This window comes from Amblyraja radiata, chromosome 14 (assembly GCF_010909765.2).
Source record: "Amblyraja radiata isolate CabotCenter1 chromosome 14, sAmbRad1.1.pri, whole genome shotgun sequence".
Lineage (NCBI taxonomy): Eukaryota > Metazoa > Chordata > Chondrichthyes > Rajiformes > Rajidae > Amblyraja > Amblyraja radiata.
The window spans coordinates 14,638,758-14,665,285 of record NC_045969.1 but is presented as its reverse complement, the minus strand read 5'-3'; the positions used below and the strand labels follow the sequence as shown (position 1 = coordinate 14,665,285).

The 26,528-nt window shown below is 47.2% G+C and overlaps 1 protein-coding gene across 1 annotated transcript; it reads left to right on the top strand.

The window, feature by feature from the left end:
• Window positions 1–15,135: 15,135 nt before the first annotated feature.
• mis18a (MIS18 kinetochore protein A) lies at window positions 15,136–25,427 on the top strand. The gene is made up of 5 exons (XM_033032590.1): window positions 15,136–15,373; window positions 17,258–17,321; window positions 19,352–19,474; window positions 24,126–24,225; window positions 24,741–25,427. Exons 1-5 carry the CDS (start codon window positions 15,178–15,180, stop codon window positions 24,819–24,821), a joined length of 564 nt encoding a protein of 187 aa, XP_032888481.1. The 5' UTR covers window positions 15,136–15,177; the 3' UTR covers window positions 24,822–25,427.
• The last annotated feature ends 1,101 nt before the right edge of the window (window positions 25,428–26,528 follow it).

Below are 26,528 nucleotides of genomic sequence, written 5' to 3'. Positions count from 1 at the left end.
TCAGACAGCACAACATCTGTGGTTAGACAAACAAAGTGACAAGTCCAGGACTTGTTTCACAGACAGGGACAAACTGTGCATCTGACCTAACCATCGGGAATACCTGGAATGGATTCCCAGGTACTGAACAAAATCTACACACCTCCAGATAACACCACTTAAAATACCTTTTCGTGTTCCAAGCGCAGCATCATTGTGTATGCATCGTCGTGATTTAAACCATAGATACGGTACATATATTTCATCGTAACCTTAATTTCTAGTCCGCGTTTTTTAAATCTGCTGTTTTAGGATTTTGTCCTAATTTGTATCCCACACGAGAATAACCGGGTAATCTCACATGTAATCAAAAGTATTTAAACGCTGAGGCGCAACTGAGATTACAGATATGTAAACAAAACAAATGTTTCACTTCAGTAAAATAGGTACTAGGAACAAAATGAGAACACGGAACAAAACCCATCTGAAAACTTTGAAAGATCATTATCTGTAAATATGGGAATGGGGCGATAATGTTCTAACTATTTTAATTGAATTGCTGGGCCTGTGGAGATACTGAAAGAAATTTAAGATGTTATTGTGCACTCCTGTGCTTTCATACTAAAGGCAATCAGTTTTGATTACCAGAACTGAGCTTGGTCATTTGTCATCACCCAGCTTCATAAAACTATAGAAACATAGAAAATAGGTGCAGGAATTAGGTCATTCGGCCCTTCGAGCCAGCACCGCCATTCATTGTGATCATGGCTGATCGTCCCCAATCAATAACCCGTGTCTGCCTTCTCCCCATATCCCTCGATTCCACTAGCCTCTGGAGCTCCATCTAACTCTCTCTTAAATCCATCCAGTGATTTGGCCTTCTGTGGCAGGGAATTCCACAAATTCACAACTCTCTGGGTGAAAACGTTTTTTCTCACCTGAGTCTTAAATGGCCTCCCCTTTATTCTAAGACGGTGGCCCCTGGTTCTGGCTCGCCCAACATTGGGAACATTTTCCCTGCATCTTTCTTGTCCAGTCCTGTTATAATTTTATATGTCTCTAAAAGATCCCACCTCATCCTTCTAAACTCCAGCGAATACAAGCCTAGTCTTTTCAATCTTTCCTCATATGACAGTCCCGCCATCCCAGGGATCAATCTTGTGAACCTACGTTGCACTGCCTCAATCACAGGGATGTGCTTCCTCAAATTAGTAGACCAAAACTGTACGCAATACTCTAGATGTGGTCTTACCAGAGCCCTATATAACTGCAGAAGAACCTCTGTACTCCTAAACTGAAAAACACTACTTAATAAGGCACATACACTCACATATCCTCGAATATCCCCGAACGCACTCGCAAATCCTGAGTACACAGTAGAGCATGCCGCTGGGTGTTTCTACATACACACACGTAAACCAGTACACACTCGCAAACTCATCATAGCATGCCACAGGATGTTTCGTTCTTGAGAACCTGGCACTGTTCGCGACATGGTCGAAGGCTGAGGTTCTCTCACCGAAAGGGCGCCCAACTCCAATCTTTATGGCATTTCTTATCAGAGCAGACCGTGCCACTGTCCCCTCCCCGAGCCAATCATAAGCCCCCCTTGTCTACAACGTTTCAGCGCTACTTGCGCAGGGGGCGCGGGTGGTCTACCCAATTATTGATGTTTTGTTGTGTTTGCCAATGTTACGCTTTCCCATAGAATGGCCTGGGAAAGGCTGCATTCCCAAGCAATGGTCACAGGTGCGAGGAGATAACGCGTCTGGAAACTTGTTTTCAAAAGGCTATGGAATGTAGGGCTGTTAACTTAGCTGATAACTCCATTTCACATTTTAGCTGCTATTGTCAGTTTAACCCTTACACTACAATAAACGAGTTTGGTATTCTGAAAAACGCAAGGAATCATGGGATTTGTCAAAGGTCACTCAAAGGTAAACATTCTCGGCAACTGTGCTGCTGCATGAATACAGACCTGCCTTTCATCCTTAGACTGGATCGAACCCGGGTCTCCGGTCTGCAAGCGATGTTGAATTGCTGCTGATCCGTTCCCTTCCCCTCCCGAGTGTCCCATCCCTGTACGGTGGCCAGAGTTGTCTGAGGTGACCCTGGACTGACGGGACACCGGCCCAGAGCAGTGTCGACCCAGGCTTACAGCCAGCGCGGAGAAGAAGCGCTAACTCCAGCTCAACTCTGCCTGTCCCGCCAGGTTAACCGACAGCCCTGGACTGGATTGTATTGGGTGTAGCATTTGTGAGTAATGGGATTTTTTTTTAAAAAGAGAAGGAATTTAACAGAAGAAGTGAAGGCTAGGATGCACAATATAAAAAAGAGCAAGAAACCAACTGCTTTTAATCAGCAGAAGATTAATAAATATTGGACTTTTTAAACAAAGGAAATAGTTCAGAAAAGTATGCCATGGGTGGAAGTTCATTAACCCTAATTAACATGCATCCAGGGCCACTGAAAGAGGCCCAAAAAAAAAATCACAGATTTATAAATGTTTCCACAGTTGGTGATCACTGAGTTCATTTGTGTTTGGTTTCCCTGAAGATGAACTATCACTAGAACTGGAAGATTCTTAGCAGCCCAGTAATCAGTGAAGTTGAGTCAATATCGTTATACTCTGCATAAATCATAATCTTTCACAAAAAAAATGAGGAGGAAATATTGGTGGTAAACTTTCAAACAATACAAAACAAAACTATATCATATTTCCCACAACCTCAAGATATCTCAAAAATACTGCAAATGTGGAAATCCATAAAAAACCCAGATATTGTTGGAAATATTTACCAACCATGATCTGACCTGTTAAATACTTGTGGCATACATGTTATTTTTGTTACTACTCAAATAGATTTAAATAACACAATTTAAAAGTCTGTGAGTTTATGAGAAGGTAAAAGCCGACGGGCAGGATCTTCCAGGAACAACGGAGCTGGAGCTGCCGACTTTGAGGGAACCTCTGTTCGTTACGGAGCTGCCGTCTGTGAGGGAATCCCCGTTCCAGCGCAGGTCCGCAGAAACAGCAGGTACAGCAAGTACAGTACCTGGAAACAAAGGGGAAGCCTCCATTGTGTCCGGGAACGTGGCCGTCGGGCAGGACTTCAGGTCAGAATGAAGCGCAGGGGCCTTCGGCCCCCTCTCCCTACTATCCTGCTAGCTAATGTACAGTCCCTTGAAAACAAAGTGGAGGACTTAAGGGCAAGACTGCTTTATCAAAGGGAATTGTATTGTAATTGTAAGCTGAGGGAATGCTCTGTGTTCTGTTTCACAGAGACATGGCTCACCCCCAGCTCCCCAGACTCAGCGGTCCAGCCTGAAGGGTTCTCCATCCACCGCATGGACCGTACCCTGGCATCTGGGAAAGGGAGAGGGGGCGTCTGCCTCATGGTCAACTCTGCGTGGTGTTCCGACGTGGCAGTCCTGTCCAACTCCTGCTCTCCACACCTGGAACATCTGGCGGTGAAATGCCGTCCCTTCTACCTCCCGAGAGAATTCACCTCCGTTATCCTGACCGCGGTCTACATCCCACCCCAGGCAGACGTCCGTCTGGCACTGGAGGAGCTGCACGCCGTGGTCAACAAACACCAGACGTCTTACCCCGAGGCATTTACCACCATTGCTGGGGACTTCAATAAGGCGAGCCTCAAGAAATCACTCCCCAACTTCCACCAACATGTCTCCTGCTGCACCAGAGGACCTAACACCCTCGACCACTGCTACACCACCATCAAGAATGCCTATCGTTCTATCCCTCGCCCTCACTTCGGTAAATCCGACCATACCGCGGTGCTGCTTCTTCCTGCCTACAGGCAGCAATTAAAGAGTGCACCCCCAGAAGTGAGGACAGTACAGAGCTGGTCGGGGGGGGGGGGGGGGGGGGGGGGGGGGCAGAAGAGCAACTCCAGGACTGTTTGGAGTCTGTAGACTGGGCAATGTTCAAGGACTCGGCAACGGACTTGAACGAATATGCAACAGTCGTTACAGACTTCATAAAGAAATGTGTGGAGGACTGCATCCCTACAAAAACCTTCCGAGTGTTTCCCAATCAGAAACCTTGGATGAACTTTGAGATCCGCACTCTCCTGAAGTCCAGACACAGGGCATTCACCTCCAATGATACAGTGGCCTACATGAAGACCAGATACGACCTTGGTAAGGCCATCAAAAAGGCCAAAAGGGACCTGCTCCAAACTGGAGGACGAGACAGATGTTCGGCAGCTGTGGCAGGGCCTGAATGCAATCACCTCCTACAAGGCAAAACCAGGAGGCAGCTCGAATGTCGGTGTAACATCACTCCCTGACGAGCTCAATGCGTTTTACGCACGCTTTGACAGGGAGAATACTGATGTGTCTTCCCGATCCCCCATTCGCTGTGATGGCATTTCAGTCTCAGTCACAGAGGCCAATGTCAGGAAATCCTTCAGAGGGGTGAACCCCCGAAAAGCACCTGGTCCTGATGGTATACCCGGTCGTGTTCTAAAAACCTGTGCGGACCAACTGGCGGGAGTTTTTACGGACATTTTCAACCTCTCACTTCTGAGTTCTGAGGTCCCCACCTGCTTTAAAAGGGCATCAATTATACCGGTGCCCAAGAAGAGTAAGGTGACGTGCCTCAATGACTATCGACCAGTGGCACTAACGCCGGTGGTGATGAGTGCTTTGAGAGGTTGATCATGGAGCAAATCAACTCCTACCTCGACAAAAACCTGGACCCACTGCAGTTCGCATACCGCCACAACAGATCAACGGTGGAAGCGATCTCGCTGGCCCTCCACTCCGCACTGGACCACTTGGACAACAAAAATTCATATGTCAGGCTGTTATTCATTGATTACAGCTCGGCATTTAACACCATCATCCCCTCCAAACTGGTTACCAAACTCGCAGAACTGGGTCTCTGCGCATCCCTCTGCAACTGGATCCTCGACTTCCTCGTCCACAGACCACAGTCTGTTCGTATTGGTGGAAATGTGTCAGCCTCGATAACAATCAGCACGGGAGCACCTCAAGGCTGCGTGCTCAGCCCCCTGCTGTACTCACTCTATACCCATGACTGCGTAGCAAACCACAGTGCGAACTCCATCATCAAGTTCGCTGACGACACCACTATTGTGGGGCGTATCACTGATGGGGATGAGTCAGAATACAGAAGAGAGATCGAGCAACTGTCCATATGGTGCCAGCGCAATAACCTGGCACTCAACACCAGCAAAACCAAGGAACTGATTGTGGACTTTGGAAGGAGTAGGAGGGGGACCCACAGCCCCATTTATATCAGCGGGTCGATGGTTGAAAGGGTCAAGAACTTCAAATACCTGGGCGTGCACATCTCTGAAGATCTTTCCTGATCTGAGAACACTAACGCAATTATCAAAAAAGCTCATCAGCGCCTCTACTTCCTGAGAAGATTACGGAGAGTCGGATTGTCAAGGAAGACTCTCTCTAACTTCTACAGGTGCACAGTCGAGAGCATACTGACCGGTTGCATTGTGGCTTGGTTCAGCAATTTGAGCGCCCTGGAGAGGAAAAGACTACAAAAAGTAGTAAACACTGCCCAGTCCATCATCGGCTCTGACCTTCCTTCCATCGAGGGGATTTATCGTAGTCGCTGCCTCAAAAAGGCTGGCAGTATCATCAAAGACCGACACCATCCTGGCCACACACTCATCTCCCTGCTACCTTCAGGTAGAAGGTACAGGAGCCTGAAGACTGCAACAACCAGGTTCAGGAATAGCCCACAGCCATCAGGCTATTAAACCTGGCTCGGACAAAACTCTGATTATTAATAACCACTTTCTGTTATTTGCACTTTACCAGTTTATTTATTTATTCATTGTATTGTATTGTATTGTATTCAAATTTATTGTCATTGTCTCAGTTAGAGACAACGAAATGAATTTCCCTTACAGGCAGTATCATAAAAATAAAAATAAATAAATAAAAATAAATAATAAAACATATTAAAAATCAAATAGAATTTTTTAAAAAAGCACAATCACTGAAAGTCCACGACACAACATAACACAGTGGCACCAAGGTGAGGAAGGCACCATAGTCCAGCCAGCCTCCCCTCCGTTCTTCCCAGATGTTCACTCGTGGTCGAGGCCTTCCTAGCACCCGCAGTCACCGCCCCGGGTGGCCCGATGTTCAGGCCCTCACGCCGGGCTGGTGGAACGCCGACGCCGAACCCCGACGGTGAACATCCTCCTCCTCAGCGGCCCGGACCTCCTGATCAGCCGCCTTCCACAGCCGGAGTCCGCAGCTCCCGAGTCCGCAGGCCGAGCCGGGCAGAGTCGCAGGATCCCGCGCTGTCCATCAGCGCCGCCCGCGTTGGGAGCCCGCAAACCGCAGCTCCATGATGTCGGTGCCACAGGTCCAGCACTCCGGGCTCCAGACGGCGATCCCCGGTAAGGCATCGCCAGCCAAGCGATGTTACAGCGCTGTCCCGCCGCTGCTGGAGCTCTGGTCGATCCTGGCAGGAAAGTCCACACCAATCCAGTAGGTAGGCCGCTGGGGGGGGGGGGGGGGGGGGGGCAAGGACGCGACTCGAATAATAGTCGCGTCTTCACCAGGAAGTGGCTGAAGGACGGTATCCCCCGCACCGTGCCCTCTTCCCCCACATCAAAACACAAAAAAAACACCAAAAAAAACACACTTTTACATAACTAAATAAACAAAAAAACAAAAAGATACCGGGCTGTAGGTGGAGGCTGCTGGCACCAGCGCCACCGGAAGTACAACACGTGGACACATTTATCTGTTTTGTAGTAAATGCCTACTATTTTCTGTGTGCTTAAGCAAAGCAAGAATTTCATTGTCCTATACAGGGACACATGACAATAAACTCACTTGAACTTGAGAAGAGGCTATACTCGACCGTACCTTGGGAAGGGAAGCTGGGGAAGGGGTGAAATACCAATGGGAAGGATATTGGGAATAATGATCATAATTCTGTGAGTTTCAAGGTAATTATGGAAAGGCATCAAATTTATCCACAGGTTAAAATCCTACATTGGGGAAAAGCTCATTTCAGGCCTGACAAAAGAGACAGGCAGCATCTCTGGAGAGAAGGAATGGGTGAAGCGTCTCGACCCGAAATGTCACCCTTTCCTTCTCTCCAGAAATGCCGCCTATCTCGCTGAGTTACTCCAGCATTTTGTGTCTATCTTTGGCTTAAACCAGCATCTGCAGTTCCTTCCTGACAAAAGAGAATGCTTGTGGGTAAAACAATATCCAACAAGTCTGAATCTCTTAAAAGTAAGATGTCGAGAATTCAGGACCGAGATGTTCCTGTAACGGGTATAGCTTGGACCCAATAGCAGCACAGAATCAGGCAGGTATAGTTGGTAACGAACTTTATTACGATACTGTAACACAGAGTAGTAACACAGGAATGGGTACACCGTACTCACACAGAGGCTCAGGATTGAGCGAGGGTTCCGAAGAGGGGCAGGCAGGAGACGTAGTCGGGGCAGCGGAAGGCCCGGTCACCAGGAGATCCAACACACGATGCAAACAAACCAGCGAGGGACAGACGAAAGGAGAGTCGAAGCCAGGCAGGAAGTCGGGAAATCGCTGGAGAGTCTTGCATGAATGCCGAGAACAATCTGGCACTGTGTGAACGGTGAGGAGAGTCTATATACCGGGTTAATTGGTGATCAGGGGCAACTGAGTGCAACAGGTGAGGAGAGTTGGGCTGATGAGAGGGGAGTGGCAGGCAGGCAGGTGAGGAGAAGGAGGGACCGGTGGAAAAGTACTGGGAGGTGAAGTGGATGAGAATAGGGCAGACTGTGACAGAACCCCCCCCCCCCCTCAAGGGACGGCTCCTGACGTCCCAAAACAAAAACAAAAAACAATAAAGAAAATAAACCCAATCCCACGCAGAGTTGGGTGGGAGGAGGGGGACCGGAGGAGGGCTAATATTCGTCCGAGACATCCATGTCCGCATCCTCCTCCATAGCATCAGAGGAAAGCTCCGTCTCGTCGTCACTGGGCGCCTCAGACGGAAGAGGGGACAGAGTCTCAGGGGCGGCGACCCCTCTAGGAGTGGCGGACTTGGACGGCTGGTCAGGATGACGCCGGTGAAACTCCCTGATGAGGGAGGCGTCCAGGATGTGTCGAGCAGGAACACAGGACCTCTCCTCTGGACCGTAACCCTCCCAATCTATCAGGTATTGGAGACCCCTCCCGCGACGGCAGGAGCGCAGGAGGCGGTGCACCGTAAAGGCGGGGCCTCCGTCGATGAGACGAGGAGGTGGAGGAGGAGGGACTGCGGGGACCAGGGAGCTCTCCCGGATTGGCTTTACTCTGGACACGTGGAACGTAGGATGGACCCGCATGGAACGAGGCAACTTGAGCCTCACAGCCGCTGGGTTGATGACCTTCTGGATCTCAAAGGGACCGATGAACTTGGGTGCCAACTTCTTGGACTCCACCCTCAAGGGAAGGTCCCGGGTCGATAGCCACACCTTCTGGCCCGCGAGGTAGGTGGGGGCCTGGGTGCGGTGACGGTCGGCAGCCGTGGCGTAACGGTCCACGGAGCGGTGAAGAGCCGCCCTGGCTTGGGTCCACGTCCTGCGGCAGCGACGAATGAAGTCCTGGACGGACGGGCAGGAAACCTCTTTCTCCAGCGCCGGGAACAGTGGAGGCTGGAACCCGTAGGCTCACTGGAAAGGGGAGAGCCCAGTGGCCGAGCTTGTCAGGGTGTTGTGGGCGTACTCCACCCACAACAACTGCTGGGACCAGGAGGAGGGATGCTTGGACACCATACACCGCAGCGCCGTCTCCATCTCCTGATTCTTCCTTTCAGTTTGGCCGTTGGACTGGGGATGAAATCCGGACGTCAGACTCACGGTGGCCCCCACAAGCGTGCAGAACTCCCTCCAGAACACAGAGGCAAACTGGGGTCCCCGGTCGGAGACCACATCGACGGGGAGACCATGGAGCCTGAAGACGTGGAGTAACATGAGCTCGGCAGTTTCCTTGGCTGACGGAAGCGTGGGCAGGGGCACGAAGTGAGCCATCTTGCTAAATCTATCGACCACGGTCAGGATGGTGGTGTGACCACGGGATGGGGGCAGGCCGGTAACGAAGTCCAGGGAGATGTGGGACCATGGTCGATGGGGTACAGGCAGTGGAAGCAGATGACCCGCAGGAGCTTGGTGTGAGACCTTGTGCTGGTTGCAAACGGGACAGGCGTTGACAAACTCCCGAGTGTCCTTCTCCAGCGATGCCCACCAGAACCTCCGTAGCACCATCTCCTTGGTCCGCTGAATGCCGGGATGACAGGTGAGTCGAGAGCTGTGGGCCCACTGAAGGACGTCGGACCGCAGGGCAGAAACCACAAACGGGCGATCAGGAGGGCATGCGCTGGGTCCCGGCTGGTTCTCCAAGGCCGCCTTGACACTCTCCTCCACTTCCCAGGTGAGGGAGGCAACCCTGTGCGAGGACGGGAGGATGGTGTTGGGGCCAGAGGCAGGCTCCTCCTTCGCCAAGAACTGTCGAGAGAGGGCATCGGGCTTCACGTTGTGGGACCCAGGTCGGTAGGAGAGGGAGAAGTTGAAGCGGGTGAGGAAGAGAGACCAGCGGGCCTGACGAGAGTTGAGCCTCTTGGCTGACTGGAGGTATTCAAGGTTCTTGTGGTCAGTCCAAACCAAGAAAGGCTGCTCGGTTCCCTCCAGCCAGTGACGCCATTCCTCCAACAGTTCTCGGTTGCCAATGTCATAATTCCTCTCAGCAGGGGTCAGGCGTCGGGAGAAGAAGGCGCATGGATGGAGCTTCTGGTCCCCGGCAGCCCGCTGGGACAGAACAGCTCCCACCCCCACGTCGGAGGCGTCCACCTCCACTACGAACTGTCTCTCTGAGTCCGGAACTTGGAGGATGGGGGCCGATGTAAACCGTGTCTTGAGTGTCTGAAAAGCTTCGTCGGCCGCGGCAGACCATCGGAACGGAACCTTGGAGGAGGTGAGTACCGTGAGGGGTGCGGCCACAGTGCTGTAGCCACGGATGAACCGTCGGTAAAAATTGGCGAACCCCAGGAACCTTTGGAGCTGCTTGCGGGAGTCAGGAACAGGCCAGGTGGTGACAGCAGAGACATTGGCGGGGTCCATCTTGATGTTCCCTTGGCCAACGATGTATCCTAGGAAGGAGACTGACGGGGAGTGAAACTCGCACTTCTCAGCTTTAACGAAGAGCGAGTTCTCCAGGAGCCGATGTAGAACTGCCTGGACGTGGTGTACGTGTTCCTCCTTGGTCCGTGAAAAGATGAGGATGTCATCAATATAGACGAACACGTACTTGTTCAACATGTCTCTGAGAACGTCATTGACCAAAGCCTGGAAGACGGCCGGGGCGTTGGTGAGGCCAAAGGGCATCACCAGGTATTCATAATGTCCCGTGGGAGTGTTGAAGGCGGTCTTCCACTCATCTCCCTCTTTGATGCGGACCAAGTGGTAGGCGTTGCGTAGATCCAACTTCGAAAAGATGGTGGCCCCCTCCAGGAGCTCGAAAGCAGAGGAGATGAGTGGGAGAGGGTAGCGATTCTTCACCGTGATGCCGTTGAGCCCCCGGTAATCTATGCAGGGACGCAGAGATTTGTCCTTCTCCACGAAGAAGAACCCAGCCCCAGCAGGAGACGAGGAGGGACGGATGAGACCAGCAGCCAAGGAGTCGTTTATGTATTTCTCCATGGCGCCTCTCTCAGGGGCGGACAGGGAGTAAAGGCGACCCCTAGGAGGAGCGGAACCAGGCAGGAAGTCTATGGCGCAGTCATAGGGCCGATGAGGAGGAAGGGAGGTGGCCCTAGACTTGCTAAAAACCTCCCCAAAGTCATGGTACTCGGCTGGGACCCCCGTCAGATCTGGAGCAGAACTGGAGCAGGTGGCCGGTTGAGGAGCTGAGGCTTGCTTCAGGCACACTTGGTGGCAGGAAGGGCTCCAACCCAAGATGATCCCCGTCCTCCAGTCGACGTTGGGGTTGTGTCGCCGAAGCCAGGGGTAACCCAGGATGAGGGGAAGATGGGGAGACTGCAGGAGGTGGAACTGGATGGTCTCATGGTGATTACCAGACAGGAGCATGCGCACTGGGACCGTCTGGTGAGAAACAGTCCCCAGGAGATGGCCGTCGAGGGCGTTGGCGGGAACAGGTTCAGGCAGGGGAACACAACTGATGCCAAGCTGGCGGGCTAGTTCCTTGTCCATAAGATTAGTGTCACAACCAGAGTCTATGAAGGTGGCGAGGGTGTGAGAACCATAAGACAACAGCAGACGGGCATGACAAAGAGGGCGTCGGGCAGAGGAAAGTTCAGAGGTTCGACTCACCAGTAATTCCTCCGCTACTGGTGAGTCTGGCCTTTTACTGGACACTTGGAGATGTAATGACCCGCCAGGCCACAGTAGAGACAGAAGTTCCCCCGACGCCGACGTTCCCGTTCCTCGGGGGTGAGGCTGGTGCGACCCACCTGCATGGGTTTGGGTTGCCTCGACGGTTGCCCCGACGAGGGTAGTCCAGTCTCCGGAGGAAAACGAGCTTGGGTGGATAGCTGGCGGTCCGCCCGTCCCTGTCGCCTCTCCCGACGTCTCGCCAGGATGCGTCGGTCCAGACGGGTCGTTAGCTCGATAAGCCCATCCAGAGAAGAAGGAAGGTCATGGGACACCAACTCATCCTTGATATAGTCATTCAAGCCCAGCAAGAAAGCATCACACTGGGCCGGGGCGTTCCAATCACTCTGACGGGCCCTGGTGCGAAAGTCGATGGTGAAGTCAGCGACGCTCTGGTTCCCCTGGCTCAACCCCAGCAGACCTCCCGCAGCGTCCGGCCCCATCGAAACCTCACCGAACACCTTGCGAAGCTCCGCGGCGAAGGCCTGGAAAGAGGAGCAAGCCGGTGTGCGTCGCTCCCATTCAGCCGTTCCCCACAGCCGAGCTCTGCCAGTCAGGTGATTAATGGTAAACGCCACTCTCGCCGCTTCCTGGGCGAAGGTGTAGGGCTGTAGGGCGAAGAGAATGGAACAGTTTGTGATGAATGGGTTGCAGCCCCCCGGGTCTCCAGCGTAGCGTTCCGGGGTTCCCACCCGGGGCTCAGGTGATGGTCCTGGCGGACCGGGAGCTGGTGCTGTCGGAGCCGGAGGCGAAGCATGGGGTGTAGCCTGGGCGAAGGTGGTCGTCAGCTGTTGGACCTGGGTGGCTAGTGCAACCAATGCTTGCTCCTGGTTTGACACAGCCTGTCGAACCTCGGAGTTGGAGGCAGTGAGCATAGCTTCGTGCTGCAGGAGCGTGTGCTCAATCCTCTCTAAGCGGTTTGACGGAGACGTTGTGTGCGCTGAGTCCATTATTGGCCAGATTGTACTGTAACAGGTATAGCTTGGACCCAATAGCAGCAGAATCAGGCAGGTATAGTTGGTAACAAACTTTATTACGATACTGTAACACAGAGTAGTAACACAGGAATGGGTACACCGTACTCACACAGAGGCTCAGGATTGAGCGAGGGTTTCCGAAGAGGGGCAGGCAGGAGACGTAGTCGGGGTAGCGGAAGGTCCGGTCACCAGGAGATCCAACACACGATGCAAACAAACCAGCGAGGGACAGACAAAAGGAGAGTCGAAGCCAGGCAGGAAGTCGGGAAATCGCTGGAGAGTCTTGCATGAATGCCGAGAACAATCTGGCATTGTGTGAACGGTGAGGAGAGTCTATATACCGGGTTAATTGGTGATCAGAGGCAACTGAGTGCAACAGGTGAGGAGAGTTGAGCTGATGAGAGGAGAGTGGCAGGCAGGCAGGTGAGGAGAAGGAGGGACCGGTGGAAAAGTACTGGGAGGTGAAGTGGATGAGAATGAGGAGAGGGCAGATTGTGACAGTTCCAGTCAGGGCAAAAGGCAAGGATGGTAAAATAAGGATATCAGGTTGACAAGGGAGAGTGGGGGTTTGAACAAAAAAGTAAACATATGACAAGTATAGGCAAATGAAAATAATTTAGTTCCTGGAGGAAGATGGGGACTATAGGAGAGAACTTGGCGGGCAAAAAGAGGACAATGAAATACATCTGGAAGGAAAGATTAAGGAGAATATTAGGACAATCTATGAGATGGCATAAAGTTATGGGGTAATTTAGTGGGTCAGACAGCATCTCTGGAGAACATGGATAGGTGACGTTTTGGATCTGGACTCTTCTTCCGTCTGAGGAAGGGTCCTGATTCTGACCCAGATCATCCCCTATCCATGTTCTCCAGAGATGCTGCCTGACCCGATCAATTACTCCAGCACTTTGTGAGGTTTTTTTTGGTTAACCAGCATCTGCAATTCCCTGTTTCTACATTCTTTAAGATTATTAGGAGCTAGAGGATAACCAAGAAAAAAGTAGGCCTACATACAGACCAAAGGAATAATCTATGTTTAGTTTAGAAACTGACCCTTTGACCCTCCAAGTCTGCACCTACCTGTGATCACCGATACACTAGTTCTATCCTACACACTGGGAGCATTTACAGAAGCCAATTATCCTACAAACCTGCACGTCTTTGGAATCTGAAAGGAAACCAGTGTTTTCATAAGTTTACATACTCTGTTGTGCGGCTGCACAAAATAATTTAAGTGTTATATCTGGGACAAATGACAATAAAACACTCACCACCCCTCCCCCTTCCCAGTTCTCCGACCAGTCTTACTGTCTCCGACTACATTTTATCTGCCTGTTATTTATAAGTAAGTGCTGCCTGCCCCGCTGAGTTACTCCAGGTTTCTGCGGCTATCTTACATTTTATCTGGTTGCTTTGTTGTTACCTTCTCCCAGCTAACAATGATCTGTTCTACATTTCCCTCCATTCCCTTTGGTCCTGCTTTCACACCTTAGATAGATAGATAAATACTTCATTAACACACTTACACACTTCCTTATCTATGGATCACCCTCTCCTCTGACTCCCAGTCTGAAGAAGGGTCTCGACCTGGAGTGTCGCCCATTTCCTTCTCTCCAGAGATGCTGCCTGTCCCACTGAGTTACTCCGGCATTTTGTGTCTATCTATATATACTTATTAAGTCTCATCTAGTGTGTGTGTGTGTGTGCGTGTATGCATGTGTGTGTGTGTATGTGTCTTTCTACCTTCGTCAAAACACCACGGGCTAGCGCAAAACATTTCAGATTATTAATCACATTAACCCCGTCGACAAAATAAACTGCTTCACTTCACATTTCATGCTATATTTCACAAGTTATAGTGTTTTAAAAATAGCTAAAACCAAGTATTTAAACGGCAAACTTCCTTCAACACGTTTCGAGTGACGTCACAAAGCGGGGGTGGGCGGCCACCAGCTTCCAGTGACGTCAGAGGGAAGGCCGCATTTAAATTAACGTTCCGCGTTTTCTGACCCAGGCCTCTACCGCGACGCCCCGGCTGGGGTTTTATGCAGCCATCAAGGAGGCATCGAGACCGCAGCCGGTGAGGCCTCGCAACGATGGGGCCACTGGGGAGGTGAGGTGATTGAGGAAGAGGAGGGGGTTGGAAGGGTAGTTACGTCTACACTCCCTCTCGCCACCTCCCTCCCCGTCTCTACTCTCACTCCCACCCTCTACCCTCCTCCCACCCTCTCTACCCCCCTCCCACCCTCTCTACCCCCCTCCCTCCCTCCACTCTACTCCCTCTCTCTCTGCCCCCTCCCTCTCTACCCCCCTCCCTCCCTCCACTCTACTCCCTCTCTCTCTGCCCCCTCCCTCTCTGCCCCCCTCCATCTCTAGGGATTGAAGAGTTAGGGTGAAGAGGAGCTGGCGAGGAGGAGTAATGAGCCGCGCCTGCGCAGTTGGGGCTATGCGTGAGTGGTGGAATGTTGCGTTGGGGGAGTCTGCACTTGGTCTCGTTGACAATAAAACACTCTCGAGTCGACGGTACACAAAAATGCTGGAGAAACTCAGCGGGTGCAGCAGCATCTATGGAGCGAAGGAGATGGGCAACGTTTCGGGCCGAAACCCTTCTTCAGACTGACATAGATGCTGCTGCACCCGCTGAGTTTCTCCAGCATTTTTGTGCACCTTCGATTTTCCAGCATCTGCAGTTTCTTCTTAAACTCTCGAGTCGACTCTCGGCTCGTCCCCGCCTCGCCGACGGCGCATGCGCAGTCCGCGGTGTCGCCGCCTGCTGCCCGTGTGTGTGTGTGCGCGTGCGCGGCGGGAGGCGGCGTCCGGCTGTTTGAAAGATGGCGGGAGTGACTGTGGACCTGTTAACGGACGATGAGGAGACCCTCGTCAGCACCACCAGGGACTCGGGGACTTTCATCAGCGGCGACTCGGAGCTGCCCGTGGTTTTCCTGTGCTCCCAATGCCGGCTGCCGGTCGGGGACTCGCTGGCCTGGGCGGGAGCAGACCCGAAGGACAACGTCATCTACCTGAGAAGTAGGTGCTGCAAAGATGGCCCGAGTCATGTCGCAGGGAGGCAGACACTGAACGCTGGAGTAACTCCGCGAGACAGGCGGCATCTCTAGAGAGATGGAACAGGAGACGTTTCGGTTCCAGACCCTTCTTCAGACTCGACTCGAAACGTCACCCATCCCTTCTCTCCAGAGATGCTGCCTCTCCCGCTGAGTTACTCCAGCTTTTTAGTGTCCTTCGGTATAAACCAGCATCTACAGGTACTTATCCACACTGTTCTCACTTTCCAGTACCCGGCCTGTACTTTTCTGCGCCTTGGCGTTTGCAGTACTCATTGAAATGTTTCATAAGTGTCTCCGCCTCCTCTAATAAGCTCCAGAAGATAAACACAAAGAGACGCTGCCTGTCCCGCAGTTACTCCAGCTTTTTGTGTCTTTCTTCGGTTTAAACCAGCTTTAAATTTAATTTTAAATCGGTTTAAAGCAGTTCCTTCTTACACAAAATGCTGAATGTTGATTTCTCTAACTTTAAATAACCCTTGCTTTCCCTCTCTGTCCCTCCCCCACCCTAGGTCTCTGACTAGTTTCACTGTCCTGATTAATTTTATTGATGTGTTTAAGAAGGAACTGCAGATGCTGGAAAATCGAAGGTACACAAAAATGCTGGAGAAACTCAGCGGGTGCAACAGCATCTATGGGGCGAAGGAAATAGGCAACGTTTCGGGCCGAAACCCATTGTTTGCCTCCTTGTCGCCTTCCCCTAAGCTAACAATGAACCATTCCATTGCATTGTCTGCTTTGATCTGTCGTTTTCACATCTTACCCGTCCATATCTCTAGATTCCCTCTCCACTGACTCTCAGTCTGATGAAGGGTCTCGACCGAAACGTCGCCCATTCCTTCGCTCCAGAGATGCTGCCTGTCCTCCTGAGTTACTCCAGCATGTTGTGCCTATCTTTGGTGTATGACCAACATCTACAGTTCCTTCTTATTAATAAGCTCCAGGTTCAATTCATCCTCTATGTTATAAAAAATCTTCCTCAAGTTCCTCCTTCCCTTAATCTTTTCACTATACCTCGGTAACACATGACAATATATAAATAAACTAAACTAATCCTATGCCCTCTGGTCTTGGAAACCTCCATTAAGGCCAAAGCACTGCATACACGAGAGACTGCAGATAGTGGAATCTTAAGTAAACAACAATTACTGGAGGAACTTGTCGGGTCAGGCAGTTTCTGTGGAGGGAGATAGACAGATGATGTTTTGGCCTGAGACCTTCATGAGTACTGAGTTTGCCTTCAGTTTAAGTCTTAATTCCTACTATTGAAGCATCATTTGCATACAGTTGAAAAACATTCTGATATTGGTATTAATTTATTATTGTCATATGCACTTCCATGAACCTATTGCAACAGTGAGTGAATTGCAGTGGATCGATGCTGTCTGGGAGGTAGGAGTTCATGTGTACCAGGACCAGCCTCTCATGAAGGTGTATGTTAGAACCACTGGATGGTGGTCATTAAGGCATGCTACTCTGCATTATGATCGTAGTAGACTTCTTAAAGCAGATGGGAACCTCAAAATGGAGTAGGGAAAGTTAAAGATGTCTCTAAATGCTCCTGTCAGCTTAGCTTCACAGGATCTGAGGACGTGGCTGGGGTCTTAATCTGGGCTAGTTGCTTTACGTGACAATGTGGGGTGGTGGGGGCAATAAACGAGTGTGCCTATAATGGTTCATCATGAATTTAATTTATACTGTGGTTTTTTGATATTTGTTGTTATTAATTTATCCTCTCCATTTTTGAAACCAAAGATAGAAATGAGGTATATGCATTAAGATAATGAACTACAGAATTATAAGAATAGTAAGAATAACTACAGAGTTATAACACGTCCTTTTTATATAGATGTCACAAAGAATATCTTTATGGACAAAGAACAAAAGATAGACACAGCCAATGATTCTGGTTGGTAAGTTTGTGAAAGTTATGTTTGCAACTTTTTATCAAAGCCTTTAAGTAGAACGGTTTAATTTTGTGTGCATTATGCAGTAATGGCCTAGAATTTTGAGAGAGTGCCATATGTTGAAATTCACCCAAGACATCACCTGTCCATGACCTCCAGAGATGCTGCCTGATCCACTGAGTTACACCAGCACTTTATGTTCTATGTAAGATTTCAGCATCTCCACTGTTCTTATTGGTTGGACAGCAGCTTCCAATGATTGCACAAGCAGTCAGATGCAGAAATTCATTAGGTATATCTGATGTTGTTCTTCCACAAATTTCATTACATTGTTATCAAACCAGGAGATTCAGCATTATAGTACAGGGAAGACGGAGAACATGTTTATTTTAAATATGTTTAAAACAACTCCTTCAAAACGAGTCATTTTAATATATAAACATGTTTTTAGGATGCCAAATTTCAACAGTACATTTGGTATTCGTCAATTGACAGTGGGCATGCAGTCACTCTTTAGTGGCTACATGGTGGAATATGTGAATTGATTTGAATACTTAAAAAAAAAAAATGATGTAAAGATCAATATGGACTCCCTTGAATTTTATAAACATAAGATCTCATAATCATACTTTATTAGCCAAGTATTGTTTTGCAACATACGAGGAATTTGATTTGCCATACAGTCATACCAATAAAAAGTAACTAAACGCGCACAATACATTTTAACATAAACATCCACCACAGCGACGACTCCACATTCCTCACCGTGATGGAAGGTGGGAAAAACTTCTTCCCTTCTTCAATCTTCTTCCCTTCTTTGTTCTCCCGTGGCGGGGGGCCTTGAGCATTTCGTTGATGGGACGATCTTGGCTCCCGTAGCCGGCGATCGGGCCTTCCACGTCGGGGCAATCAACCTCCTGCATTGTGGGGATCTTGGCTCCCCCACACCGGGCGATCGGATCTGTAGTTTATATTAACAATGATAAAGCATAAAAGAACAAACCCTCTCTTTCTCCCCCCCCACCACTCCAAAGGGTGCCCCAAAGAACTTTAAGGAAAATGGGAAACTGAGTTGATGGCTCAAGCCTACCCTTCAACATGATAGTGGTGAATTGCCCAGACATCATCTCTTCTATAGATAGACACAAAATACTGGAGTAACTCGGTGGGTCAGGCAGCACCTCTGGAGACAAGGAATAGGTGACATTTCGGGTGGGGACCCTTCATCAGAGTTAGGGAGGGGGAAACTAAAGGTCTGGGAAAGTACAGAACAAAACAGCCTGCATCGACGACTCAGGAAAGGTGGAGCCCACAATGGTCCATTGTTGGCTAGGGAGGAGGTGATAAGGAAGGAATAAAAGTGAAATTATCAAGAGAACTAGGATAGTGAGGAATTGAGAGAGGGAATGCAAGGGTTACTTGAAGTTAAAGAAATCAATGTTCATGCCGCTGGGTTGTAAGCTGCCCAAGCGAAATATAAGGTGCTGTTCCTCCAATTTGCGTGTGACCTCACTTTGACAATGGAGGTGGCCCAGGACAGAAAGGTCAGTTTGAGAGTGGGAAGGGAGTTAAAATATTTGGCAACTGGGAGATCGCGTAGGTCAAGGCGGACTGAGCGGAAGTGTTCAGTGAAAGGGTCGCCCGGTCTGTGCTTGGTTTCATTATTTCATTATTTTATGGACCTCAATAGTATATATCAATACTATTGAGGTCCATAAAATAATGAAATAATTAGTCAGTTTATGTGGGTTGACTCTTCCAGCTAGATAAAATAAGATCTGAGGGCATGCATGTACAATTCTCGGGTTAATTGCTGGGAGGTTTTTTTTTTTTTAAAGGCTTTTTGATGTCTGAATACAGATTTTTGAATACAAGTGTTCTTGCATTGCCCACGAGGTTGTGGCGGTTAGTTTTGTGCACTGGAGATGGTGCACTGAAGTCACCTCACTAGATGCAGGAATGGGTCAATCATCAGCTGACAGTTTTCTGTACTTTGTACTTTCAGATTTTTTACTGTAGTTTTTACTTTTTTCTAGCATTTATGTTTTGCTATCCTGTCGTGGCTGCTCTCTTTTGCTGGGTAGAATGTACCTTTGCACTCCAGTCCATCTTGACTTCAAGCGGAACGTGTATTGCTTGGCTGTGGCCTATATTGAAAGGCAAGTGTGTAAATATGAAATTAAAATTGATCACAAATCTGTGAAATGTTAGTGCATTTACCTGTTTGTCAATTTATAGATATTTGTAAATGCTTCTTTTACATGGCTGTTTATGAATAAATTTCACTAATTGTAAATTGTATAAATGTTTTAATTGTGAACTGTTAATTTGTTCGATTTTTGGTTAAATGTTTTTTTTATCGCATATTAATTTCTGTTGTGGGATGAACTCTGAATTTGTAAAATGAAATGCACGCATTGTTTTATTTGTTAGTTGAGTGTCTGGCACACAGCCTTATTACCCTGTGTGTTCATCTCAAAAGACCTGCTGAGTACTGTAATTTGCTTTTAGCTATAATTCCAGTAGCGGGTAACCTTATTCTGCTGGATTTTAATGTGTATTATCTTGCATTGAACAATGTACCTGTGTGAATGAATAGAATATTAATATTGATTCCAGCATCTGCAGTCTCGCAAATCTCCATCTGCCTATTTCTATTGTGCTTGTGTTGGCTAATTCTATCCACTCCCTAATTAATCTGTTGAAACCTTTGCCCGTCTATGAAGGCCATTTGTGCGGAGTTTGTATGTTCTCCCTGCGACCGAGTGGGTTTTCTCTGGATGCTCCGGTTTCCTCCTACATTCCAAAGACATGCTGGTGTCTAGGTTCATTGGCTTCTGTAAATTGTCCCTGGTGAATAGGATAGGACTAGTGTACAGGTGTTCAAAGGTCGGCATGGACTGGGTGGGCTCAAGGGCCTGTTTCCAACCTGTACCTTTAAACTAAATTAAACCGACTGAAGATCTGAAGATTCTTCTAAAGCATTCTGACTGGTTCTTTGTTAATTTGGAATCATTTAAAACGACCCATTTTAATTTCCATTAAGTTCTGTTCACTTATCCTGCCTTTTGCTTGGTGACTTACTATATCCCAGCTGGGTTATGTCTTTTCAGTTTTAAACATATTCACAACCTTGTTTTGAAAGCTTTTTTCATGGTTTTGTCTCTGAAAAATGCTAACATTTTCTTCCTCACAGCTTAATTATTTCATCTTAATTATTGCATTTGATAAGGTCCCACATAGGATATTAGTGGGCAAAATTAGGGCACATGGTATTGGGGGTAGAGTGCTGACAGGGATAGAGAAGTGGTTGGCAGACAGGAAACAAAGAGTAGGGATTAACTGGTCCTTTCAGAATGGCGAGCAGTGACTATGGGGTACCGCAAGGCTCGGTGCTCGGACCGCAGCTATCCATAATATACATCAATGATTTGGATGAAGGGATTCAAAGTAACATTAGCTAATTTGCAGATGACACAAAACTGTGTGGCAGTATGAACTGTGAGGAGGATGCTATGAGAATGCAAGGTGAATTGAACAGGTTGGGGGAGTAGGCAGATGCATGGCAGATGAAGTTTAATGCGGATAAATGTGAGGTTATCCACTTTGGTAGCAAAAACAGGAAGGCAGATTACTATCTAAATGGCGTCAAGTTGGGAAAATGGGAAGTACAACGGGATCTGGGGTTCCTTGTACATCAGTCTATGAAAGTAAGCATGTAAGTACAGCAGGCAGTGAAGAAAGCGAATGGCATGTTGGCCTTTATAACAAGAGGAATCTAATATAGGAGCAAAGAGATCCTTCTGCAGTTGTACAGAGCCCTAGTGAGACCACACCTGGAGTATCGTGTGCAGTTTTGGTCCCCTAATTTTAGGAAGGATATTCTTGCTATTGAGGGAGTTGCAGCGTAGGTTTACAAGGTTAATTCCTGAGATGGCGGGACTGTCATATACTAATAGAATGGAGCAGCTGGGCTTGTACACTCTGGAGTTTAGAAGGATGAGAGGGTCTCTCATTGAAACATATAAGATTGTTAAGGATTTCACACGCTAGAGGCAGGAAACATGTTCCCGATGTTGGGGGAGTCCAGAACCAGGGGCCACAGTTTAAGCCATTTAGAACGGAGACGAGGAAACACTTTTTGTCGCAGAGAGTGGTGAGACTGTGGAATTCTCTGCCTCAGAGGCGGTGGAGGCAGGTTCTCCGTATGCTTTCAAGAGAGAGCTAGATAGGGCTCTTAAAAATAGCGGTCAGGGGATATGGGGAGAAGGCAGGAACGGGGGAAACATAGAAATTAGGTGCAGGAGTAGGCCATTCGGCCCTTCGAGCCTGCACCGCCATTCAATATGATCATGGCTGATCATCCAACTCAGTATCCTGTACCTGCCTTCTCTCCATACCCTCTAATCCCCTTAGCCACAAGGGCCACATCTAACTCCCTCTTAAATATAGCCAATGAACTGGCCTCAACTACCCTCTGTGGCAGAGAGTTCCAGAGATTCACCACTCTCTGTGTGAAAAAAGTTTTTCTCATCTAGGTTTTAAAGGATTTCCCCCTTAGCCTTAAGCTGTGACCCCTTGTCCTGGACTTCCCCAACATCGGGAACAATCTTCCTGCATCTAGCCTGTCCAACCTCTTAAGAATTTTGTAAGTTTCTATAAGATCCCCTCTCAATCTCCTAAATTCTAGAGAGTATAAACCAAGTCTATCCAGTCTTTCTTCATAAGACAGTCCTGACATCCCAGGAATCAGTCTGGTGAACCTTCTCTGCACTCCCTCTGTGGCAATAATGTCCTTCCTCAGATTTGGGATTGGGGATGCCATGATCAGCCATGATCACATTGAATGGCGGTGCTGGCTCGAATAGCCGAATGACCTACTCCTGCACCTATTATCTATTGTCTATTGTAATGGGGTTTCTCAAGATATACCTATTGTCTATTATCACTGATAGCCATGCAATAACTCTTAAACTTTTAAATGTTGTCTTGTAATCTTTTCCTTCTCTTCTCCCTCCTTTAAGAATCGCTTTAACCTACCTGTTTGTCTGATTTTCCTATGTGGATTAAAGAAGTGTCTTAGATAATCCTCCAATGATACAACCTGGACTGCTGCAATAAAAATAAATAGAAATTATTATCATCATCTGAGGCAACTGGGCAACATTCTGAACTCAGAGTTCTGAACAATCGCACATAAATTGCCAGATACATATTTTGGTGGTGTTGTCTTGGGAATGAGCCTATGTATTAGTTCAAGTTCAAGTCAATTATCATCATCATTGAATATTTTGTGAACACATAAAGGGAAAACCTCATGTGCAAAAAAGACCTGCAGATGGTTGTTTAAAACAAAGGTAGACACAAAATGCTGTAGTAAATCAACGGGACAAGTAGCATCTCTGGAGAAAACGAATGGGTGACGTTTTGGGTCGAAACGTTTCTTCAGACTGAAGATGGGTCTCGACCCGAAACGTCACCCTTTCCTTCTCCAGAGATGTTGCCTGTCCCGCTGAGCTACTCCAGCATTTTGTGTCTACCAAGGGAAAACCTCATGTTGATTTTTGTACCTCACCTGCAATATAAAAATAAATCTTTGCAGTGTATTTAAACCCATGAATTAATTCATAAGAGGGCTGTAAAACCAGGACTGACGGTACTAATATTTAATTCAACCAGTATCATATGCTGAACAAACAATAATAATAATAATAAATTTTATTTATGGGCGCCTTTCAAGAGTCTCAAGGACACCTTACAAAAATTGAGCAGGTAGAGGAAAAACATGTAAGGGGAATGAAATAAATAGTAGAGACATGACTAGTACACTAAGCAAATACAGAATTCAATACAAAACACAGTATGAGGCAATTAATGCACAGATGAAAAGGGACGGGGACGTGGGGCTAAGGATAGACAGAGGTGAAGAGATGGGTCTTGAGGCGGGACTGGAAGATGGTGAGGGACACGGAATTGCGGATCAGTTGGGGGAGGGAGTTCCAGAGCCTGGTAGCTGCCCTGGAGAAGGCTCTGTCCCCAAAACTGCGGAGGTTGGACTTGTGGATGGAGAGGAGACCGGCTGATGTGGATCTGAGGGACCGTGAGGGTTGGTAGGGGGAGAGGAGGTCAATGAGATATGGGGGGGCCAGATGGTGGAGGGCTTTGTAGGTGAGGATCAGGATTTTGTAGGTGATCCGGTGGGAGATGGGAAGCCAGTGAAGTTGTTTGAGGCCTGGAGTGATGTGATGCCAGGATTTGGTATGGGTGATGAGTCGGGCGGCTGCGTTTTGGACCAATTGGAGTCGGTTGATGTAGGTGGAGCTGATGCCAAGGAGAAGTGAGTTGCAATAGTCCAGTCGGGAGGAGATGAAGGCATGGATGAGTCTTTCAGCAGCGGGCGGTGTGAGAGAGGGTCTGAGTTTGGCGATGTTGCGGAGATGAAAGAAGGAGGTTTTAATGACATGGCGGATGTGAGGCTCAAGGGAGAGGGTGGAATCAAAGATTACGCCAAGGTTGCGGGCCTGGGGAGATGGGGAGACAGTGGTGCCGTCGATGGTGAGAGTGGGGTTATTGATTTTGCTGAGTGTGGCTTTGGAGCCTATGAGGAGGAATTCTGTCTTATCGCTGTTGAGTTTGAGGAAATTATGTTGCATCCACGTTTTTATAGCTGACAAAACATTGGAACAATTAAAACTGATTTATTCTTTATCAGTTTAATGTTACAGCTGTATAAGACTCCAGGAAAATGTCTACCCAAATAATGATTTGCTTTCCAAGTTGAAAATGCCAATCTTTTCTTTATTTTCATAGTTATGTCCTTGGCTCCACTACAAGTGCAGAATTGACAGATTACAATAAAAAGCCAGTTGTTCTAGAAACACAATCTGAAGTCCTCGAAGAACTAGCAAAGGTAACTTCTGCATGATATAATTTTCATATTAATATTGTTTTCAATAGGTTTTCTTTGCCTAAAATGTTTAAATAAGCTAAATTAGAATGGGTCAGTTCAGGAAACCAAATGTCGACAGTTGAATATTTTATACGTGCAGATCATTGGAAAACCTTTTGAATTTTTCACTAATATACTTAGAAATTGCATTTTAACATGTTAAAAGTTAAACGCAGGTATTTGTAACTCGCCAGAGTAAATGTAGCTAAGGAAGGGCTTTTATTCTAGAAATTGAATATTTTGATTAATCGCTCATAATATCACTTTTGAAAAAGGAACATTTCACATGCTATTTTTGTTTTATTTAATCAATAGTGATTTGCAGTTTTAATTCTCATTAGATTTAATTATTGCATTGTTCTTTGAAAAATGTTTAAAATATTCCTGTGAGAAACTGCCCGATATTTTCAGTTTTCATAGCATTTAGTGTTACCTTTGCATTGACAAATGTATGTTATGCTATTTCTTTCCAACAGTCTCAAATTGTGCTGAATATGATGATTGAAAGACTCTCTGCTGTCGAAGAAAAGATACTATCATTACAGGGTGAAGGATGATTCCAATATATATTACATGACTATTGATGTTGATGGAAACATCACATTTTGAAAATATCAGCAGGCAACAGGTTCCCACTCTGTTAATTCCAAGCAAATGTCTTCCTTTTGCTGTGTGGTGGGTTGTTGGCTTTGGTCCAGAGTCGCAAAGCCTAACTCATGTTTGTCAAATATTGGAAATGATACATGGTATTGTGCCAACCGTTGAATTTAATTCTGACTTCATGTTTTATAGAAATACTGTTAATCAACGTGTAAAATTCTTGTAAGCTACCTTTAAATGTTTGTATAACTGATCAATTAAAGTTTAAACCAAGATATTCTGAAGCCATTTCATCTTGATATATAATTGTCTTTGCTAAATTGCTTTAAGTGCATTTTGTATTTTTTGTTAATTGGATTAGAGTGGAAAATGCAAATGTTTGTATAAATTTTAATACTTTTTTTAAAGTGCAATATTAAAGCCTCATTACTATAAATCTACATTTAAGCAATAATATCAAATATCGATTTCCTGCAAGGTATCAATGTATAAATTTAATCCAGGGTTTATAATGGCAAAGTACATATATTCAAATGCATATTAAACGGTAAAATTATGCAGTATTAATGCTTAACACTCTCAGCTATACCATATGAAAACACTGTATATTTCCATCTGTAGAGGGCACCCATGATCTGACTACACAAATGAAACCAAAGGAAAAGTCTCCTTTAAAATGTGCACTAATTATTTTCTCCACATTTGCTAAAATAGGTATGATTACTCTTCAAAACATGCCTTCTCAGATTTCTTCAACTGTGAAAATGTTGCATGACAATCCTATCAATACCTGAGGTATTATCCAAACAGAACAGGACCTGGATGTAGGGAATGTTTTCCTGTCCTGCCAATGGATATTGGATGATTTTTGGGTGTGAGCTTTAAGGTGCCTACTGTAAGCATGGCATGCCTCTAAATTGTTGAGGAGAGTAGGATCACTGTTGCTTAGTTGTCCATGAGGTTAGAACTGTGATCAGTGAATACGTTTTCAAACAGAATTTTGGCATAATGATGATGGTGGTAAATTTTGATCCGATGTTTGTCTTTAGTGAGAAGTGACTTTATTTGGAAGTGACCATAGATTTCAGTGTTTAGTTTAGAGATACAGCATGGAACAGGCCATATGGCCCACTGAGTCTACACTGACAATCGATCACCCATTCACACTAGTTCTATGTAATCCCGCATTTGCATCTACACCATACACACTAGGGGGAATTTCATAGAGTCAAATAACCTACAAATTTGCACGCCTTTGGGTTGTGGGAGGAACCCCATGCGGTCACAGTGAGAATGTGCAACCTCCACACAGCACCTGAGTGATTTGAACCCAGGTCCCTGGCACTGAGGCATGGAGCTTTACTGTTGCGAGAAGGTTGGTAGAGAATCTGGATGTTCAATGTCTCATTCATGCATGCTTAAGGGAATTAATTAATGATCTAGAGCTTAGCCTCTGACCATCTATGTAGAAAAGCAATATTTTTCAATGAGCAACCTGTCAGTAACGACAAAACTACTGAATTAAGAATTTAAGAATTAAGAGCAGAAAGGGTCATCTTGACTTTTTAACCTGCTCTGATAGTCATCAAGATTATGTCTAACCTTGTAATGCCACTTTCCTGCTCTGTCCCTGTGACTGAAGCTGCTAACAATTTCAAAGATTC

What these genes read in the sequence shown, in the direction of transcription:
- mis18a (XM_033032590.1), top strand. Translation starts at nt 15,178, where the DNA reads ATGGCGGGAGTGACTGTGGACCTGTTAACGGACGATGAGGAGACCCTC. An exon ending in GCTGTGGCCTATATTGAAAG is followed by an intron (nt 19,475 to 24,125) that starts GCAAGTGTGTAA and finishes TTATTTTCATAG; the next exon opens with TTATGTCCTTGGCTCCACTA. An exon ending in TCCTCGAAGAACTAGCAAAG is followed by an intron (nt 24,226 to 24,740) that starts GTAACTTCTGCA and finishes TCTTTCCAACAG; the next exon opens with TCTCAAATTGTGCTGAATAT.